We start from the raw sequence: 6,824 nt of genomic DNA, 5'->3' as shown, positions 1-6,824 counted from the left end.
AATTTAACGGCAGAACTGACGTGACACATTTTAATTATTTTATTTGAGAAGCTATGTTGGCCGGCGTGTTTATAGTCATCGATTACCATTGATCGTTGTGTCTACAGTCGTCAGCCGTCACATTTGTCGACCAAGGAAGGTTAAACTTTCCAGTGTGCACCTTTTTGGATTCCTAGATGCGATTTCGGCTTTCGTTTCATCAGGAAATGCATCAATTTTCCTAAATCAATAATGAACTCTTTAATTTCTTCATACTTTAATCTCTATCTTAAATCGTCAAATGATCCTAAAACTGAACTATGTTAAACTACTAGTTATTTTTTCGTGGTACGCCATTCGAATTTACCGTCCCACCACCGAAACTTTCATAGTCGGTACCCGAAGGATAAAACTCATCACCTTTTCGTTTTATTGTTTTTCCCCATTGTTTTGATGATGCACAGCAAAAAAAGAAGGAAACGTGGAAACAAAAGCCCACCAAAGCCCCAACCACCGACAATCCACCGCAGCTGCAACCGAGCTCCGTTTCAAGGTTCATGGAACACCAGCGTAGTAATCAACCCTGCTCTTAACAACCCCATCAACTTGGTTTGGTTATGGTTTTAGTTAGATTAGTTAAATAATATTAATTAAATAATAATATAGATAATAATTTAAAATTAAAAATCCCGCCAACTCTACTATTAAATTTTTAATGGCGGGTATTAAAGTGAAACATAAATTAAACGAGAGATGTGATTTTGAAAAAATATAAAAATTTAAATACTAAAACGGATGTTAAATAATAATTTAGGTACTAAATGTAAAATTTACCCTTTATGTAGAAGATTATTTTTAATAAATTTAAATTTAATTATTGATGTATTGAAATGGTTTAATTGAAGTATACCTCCTAATAATGATCATGTTCTGGAACTTCAATATATATATATATATATATATATATATATATATTTGTTGAAAGGGAGTATTGTATGATTTTATTGAATATGCATATAAAACAGGACAAACGATATGGATCTCCTTAAAAAAACCACCCTAAACATAAGGGAGGAAAAAGAGTGCACCATATCGATATCGGAAGATAGGCAATATACAACACTTCGAACACCATCCCACAATCAACAACATACTACCATGCACCAATAAGGGGTACTCTCAACTACCCTTATACCCAAGCATCCCATACAAAAGAACAATAAACAGACTCCAATTATCCAGCAAACATATAACATAAAAAACAAAACAAAGTAGAACCAAAGCTCAAACCAAGAACCCATACCGCTACACACCAGAGAAAACCTTCTTCAACACGAAAGAACTTGAAGCAGCACTAAACTACACTATAGCGACCTCCATAATACATGTTGAACAATAGAAAACCTCACAAACAAGGAACCACTATTATTGGAAAAAAAGGGTAAATTAGCAACTCAAGTATTTGTGTGGTTTCATTTTTGTCATCAATCTATTTTTTTAATTATACCTAATGTTACGTCTTGATTTAATTTTGTTCACCCGCCATTAAAATATTAACGATAATGCTGGTGTGTCATCATAAGGTAATACGATATCATCACTGAAAAAAAAATCATATCAGTAGTTTTGCTAATTTTTTAACGTGGATGACCAAAATTAAACTAAAATATAACATTACATATAATTTTAAAAAATAGATTAGTGACCAAAACAGAATTGTACGAATAATTGGGTGATTAAATACATAATTTATCCAAAAATAATGATCTTAAATAATAGGGTAAATTATGTTTTTAGTACCTAAACTATCAACTTTAGTCCGTTTTAGTAGCTAAACTTTTATTTTTTTTCAAAACCATGCCTATAGTTTAGTTCTTGTTTCATTTTAATACTCTGGTTCAAAATTTAAAGTTAAATTTTTTATTTTTTTTTAAAGTTTAATTACTAAAATGGATCAAAACTGATAGTTTAGATACTAAACGCATTAAGTTTTTAACGGTGGGTACTAAAATACAACAAAAACTAAACTTCATGTATACTTTTGAAAAAATTAAAAGTTTAAGTACTAAAACTGATCAAAATAAATAGTTTAGTTACTAAACGTGTAGTTTATCCTAATTAATATAATATATGATAACGGTAAGTACTAAAATGAAATAAAAACTAAATTTTAGGTATATTTTTGAAAAAATTAAAAGTTTAATTATTAAAACTGATCAAAATAAATAGTTTAGTTACTAAACATGTAGTTTACCCTAATTAATATAATATATGGAGTATCCGAGTTAAAGAATAAGAGGGGGAGCAGGTTAGCAGTTTCAACTGCTGAGACAGCCAACATAGTTGGGTAAAGGGCAATTGCCATTCCAAAAATACTCTTGGAGACGTTATTGTTTAAAGCTGCAAAACCTCTAGTCCTTGGGAAAAAAGGAAGCGTTGGCAGCAAAACAAATATTATTTAGAAAGTTAAAGACGGTTGTTTATTTCAAAATGATTAAACGTTGAATGATTTAAATATTAGATGATTTAGAGGCTCTATATGAATTAACTCTGAAATATAACATGTTGTTTGATAATAACTCTGAATCATTCAAAATATATTTCTGCGTTGAATTATTTAACATTATTTTACTAAAACAGTTAACACTGAATTATTAAGAGGTACAAAACAAAAGCGGGTTCAGGCAAACAAACAGTCCTTAGTGTTACTCAGCGCGATTCCGGGGTTTATTTTATTGTTTTTAGTTTCATTCTTGGATTGGGTTAACTTGTAAAAATTGAAACCATTTTGTCCAGTTTGTAGAAATCATGAGAGATCACCTGGTTTTGTATGTGGATCGTCTGGTGAGGCCGGTGCCATTACAGCCGGTGGAGTTGGAGGCCGCTCCCTCCCCGGATGCATCGTGTTCCGCCAAAGAGAAAGAAATCGTCCGAGGAGGCGACGAGGAGGAGCCACTCATTCAAGCGGCGGAGTGCCTCATTTGCCAGGAGGAAGATTCCAATAATAATCTTGAGACTCCTTGTGCCTGCAGCGGCCGCCTCAAGGTGATTTCTTAACGCCAGACAGAATAGTGATTATCCTGCAAGCACTCCAACAGATGATTCACAAGAGAAAATTCGCCCAAAAAAATCCAGAGAAAAAAAGTCTCTAGGGTTTAATAAAATATTATCAAATCAAACAATGTCAAAATCAATCCACAAGCCGGACTGTTATAGCCAAAAATCGTCTTTATTCGAATTTTGCCAAAAATAGCAAAATCCCGAAAATCACTCTAAATTGAAATTCGAAATAAAATAAGCAATCTCCAAAAAATCCGGCCTAAATCGAATTTAAATTGACTTCCTAATTGACAATCGAAATATTACCATAAATAGTAAAAAATATCTAATTCTAGTGATTCGAAGGGGAAAACGGCAGAATTTGAGGTTGAAAAAAAGGCCACATGGAGCGTAGCTCGATGTGGAGAGCGTGCGTGTCGAAAAGAGCTTTTCGGATTGGGGTCTTATGCGCGATTCTGACACCTGTAGCCAAAGTTATGGCCAAAAGACTGAAACATACTCAAAACGACCTCAATGAGGAACATGTCACAATCAATTCCCGCCTTTGCGCTGATCTGCCAATTCATGGTATCTCAGAGCCATCAAGGTGCAATCTGACAGCTCAGCATCATCTGTCTCCGATCCCACTGCATCATTTCTTTTATCTATTTATTATTATTGTTTTTGTTGCTGCTGTTGTTATTTTGTGCTCATTATAAAAGAAAGTTTGATTGAAAAGTTTTCGTATTATTATTATTTTACCTTCTTAGAATATAAAGGGCATTTTCCAGAGCTTCCACAATTCGGCTTTCAGTTTGATGAGCGTCATTGTATCAACCTAACTTTCACAATTAGCATTACTGATTTGCTATTATTAATGCTATTTGTTTTAAATTGCAGTATGCGCATAGGAAATGCGTGCAGCATTGGTGCAATGAGAAAGGAGATATCATTTGCGAGATATGCCATCAGGTATTTCCTTGCCTTAATTCTCTTATCGGACTTGTTATTTTGTTAGAGACATGCATTGCTTGCTCCAACTTGATTCCATCCTTTTAATTTGTCACAAGATCTTTAACTAGCTTGTGTAGGCCTTGGCCTTTTTTGTCTACAAGTGATCAGAGTTTGTGGATTTTGAAATAAGTAGCTGCAAATGAGTATGGAATAGAGGCTGTATCTAGCATCAACTGCTTTTTAAGGAAGAATATCATTTAATCATTTGAACGATGGGAAAAGCCCTTGTTTTCTTAGCACTGGCGAATTGTGTTCATTTCCTTTCATCCCTTACTAAGACACAAGGCTCAAGTTTTTAGTTCTTGTTCAGTGGCTATTGGTAATTGGTTGGTTTCGCTCCTTGCTGATGTAGTTTGTCCTTTCAATTTTCTGTGCAGCCTTATCAACCTGGTTATACTGCTTCGCCTTGTGACCAAACCGAAGAAACTGCAATTGATATTGGGTAAGTTTGATGGTCTCCCATATAAGACATTTCTATACAATGATTGGTGGACTTACGCTAACTTGTAAGATAAAACATACATATTCTGTGATATTTTTCATGCATGAAATCCATCACAAAGTTTGATTTAAACTTTCTTTTTGCATCTGTCTATTAGTGGAGTCTGGACAATCTCTGGCAGCCCTCTGGATTTGGGCGATCCTCGACTCTTGGCCATTGCAGACGCAGAAAGGCAACTTTTGGAAGCAGAGTATGATGAATATGCTGCATCAAATGCCAGTGGAGCTGCCTTTTGCCGTTCCGCTGTTCTAATCGTAAGCTTTTATTTGTGAAGTTTCTGGACATATTCAATTTCTTATCATGTTTAAGATAATCCCCTCCTCCACAACACCCCTGGGGGCGGGGTTGCTGGTGTGGCATACTAATTGCATTAGCAGTGGAGAAACCTACTTTTATCGTTTTACATGATTTTTGGGGTTTTTAGCTCCCAACTTACCTTCATCTAAATAGAAACTTGAGGCAGTGGCCCCTCCTTCCCGTTTTCTTAACAGTGGAGAGAATAACTTATACCATCATCTTGAGCCTTCTCCCAACTTTGATGTCTGAAGGAGAACCACCCAGATTCTGTCCTGGGCTACAAGCTGCTCAGTTGAAAATTTTCATAACTTTCTTTTGGTTCCTTTATTTAGGGGTGAGCGTTCGATCGAGTTGAGTCAAAAAATTTCGAGTTGTTCGAGTTGGCGAGTCCTATTTTACAACTCGGATTTGATTTGAAATTTTTTTTAGTCAAGACGAGTTTATAAAATTCGAGTCAAGTCGAGTTGATTTTTCGAGTTTCTATTTAAATTTAATTGTAAATATTTATAATATTATAATATTACTTTATTCCAATTTAAGTGACTTTCTATAACCATATATATAATACAAATATATTTCTTCATATTTTTTTATATGTAATATACATATATCATACAAAGTCCAAGGACTTGACTCAAACCTAAAAATAAATTCACTAATTACTAAAAATTTTGAGTTATTCGTGTTGCATTTAACAACTCGATTTGAACTTGAAATTTTTTCAAGTCGAGTCGAGTTTATGAAATTACAACTCAAAGTCAATTCGAATCGAGTTTTTTCAAGTCGAATCAAGTCGAAAAATTCGATTTTTCGAGTCAAGTCGAGTTTTGTTCACCCTTACCTTTATTTTTCCTTTTCCCCTTAAAATCTAGAAGCAGTTAGTTTTTTACATGACCATTTAATTAAGAGTTGGTTTTCAAAATGATTGATGTTTTCTTCAATTGTCAGTTAATGGCCCTTTTGCTGGTGCGGCATGCATTGACTGTTCCAGATGCTGATACGGAGGATGATGTGTCTACTTTTTTCTCTGTAAGTTTTACCGCAAAACTGCATCCCGTATTTCACACAACACTTCTTAAGCATATGCATTGAGCCATTTTGTCTTAAATTGTTTTGATATTTGTGCAGGTTTTCTTGCTTCGTGCTGCTGGATTTCTCTTGCCATGCTACATAATGGCTTGGGCCGTCAGTATATTAAAGCGACAAAGACAAAGACAGGTTTTTATCTCTTTACCTATATTTCAATTTAAAAACACATGTATGTTTCCTTCCGGAGGAGACCAAGAAAAGTGACAAGTTAAACGAACATTCCTCTTTCATTTTTATCCACCCTTCTCATCGCTTTTCTTCAGACCTTGAAACCTTATATCACAGACAGTTTTATATTCGAGTTGATATTGAAGCTTGTATCATTGTTGTATCAGGAAGCAGCAGCATTGGCTGCAACACAGATTGCATTTGTGCTACAGTCCGGGCAACGCAGGGGCGTGCATTTTACCATAACATCAGGACCCACAGTGACCACCCACCAGGAAAGTGCTTGACCTCAAGCCCTCTTAAAATTGAACTGGTAGTTGATGAACAAATGAAGATTTTTTACGTTATTGATAGACTCGGAAAGCTTTATATTTCTATTCTGTTTAACCCCAGATAGATAAAACTTAAGAAGCGCTAATTTCTGTTTTAGTGAATTGCTGAAAACATTGGGTAGCTGTCAGTCGTCTTCATAGTTTGTATCCATCATTGTGTATATGTGTATCTGAGCTTTGCAGTGCTTAAGCTTGAGCTGTCTGGTACTAAAGAATACAAATTTCTCTCCACTGGATAAGTGTTTGACAAGCGTGGTTTTACTTGTCAAAATAAAATAAAAAAAATTGAGAATAATATAATGAAAGAGGGTCGATCCACAGGGAGTTAGTAATTTTTGAAGTAGTTTTATGTTGATCTCTAACCAGGCAGCTGCAACAAGAATAAATAAAAGGGGGTGGCGTGA

At 34.7% G+C, this 6,824-nt stretch overlaps 1 protein-coding gene across 1 annotated transcript; it reads left to right on the top strand.

Moving 5' to 3' along the window:
- The first annotated feature begins 2,787 nt into the window (after positions 1 to 2,787).
- Positions 2,788 to 6,499, top strand: LOC120178951. Its single transcript, XM_039184703.1, has 7 exons — positions 2,788 to 3,024; positions 3,919 to 3,990; positions 4,410 to 4,474; positions 4,632 to 4,788; positions 5,780 to 5,860; positions 5,960 to 6,049; positions 6,256 to 6,499. Exons 1-7 carry the CDS (start codon positions 2,788 to 2,790, stop codon positions 6,373 to 6,375), a joined length of 822 nt encoding a protein of 273 aa, XP_039040634.1. The 3' UTR covers positions 6,376 to 6,499.
- Positions 6,500 to 6,824: the final 325 nt, after the last annotated feature.

This window comes from Hibiscus syriacus, unplaced genomic scaffold (assembly GCF_006381635.1).
Source record: "Hibiscus syriacus cultivar Baekdansim isolate YM2019G1 unplaced genomic scaffold, ASM638163v2 tig00112383_pilon, whole genome shotgun sequence".
Taxonomy (NCBI): Eukaryota; Viridiplantae; Streptophyta; class Magnoliopsida; order Malvales; family Malvaceae; genus Hibiscus; species Hibiscus syriacus.
This window is presented reverse-complemented; position numbering and strand designations above follow the sequence as displayed.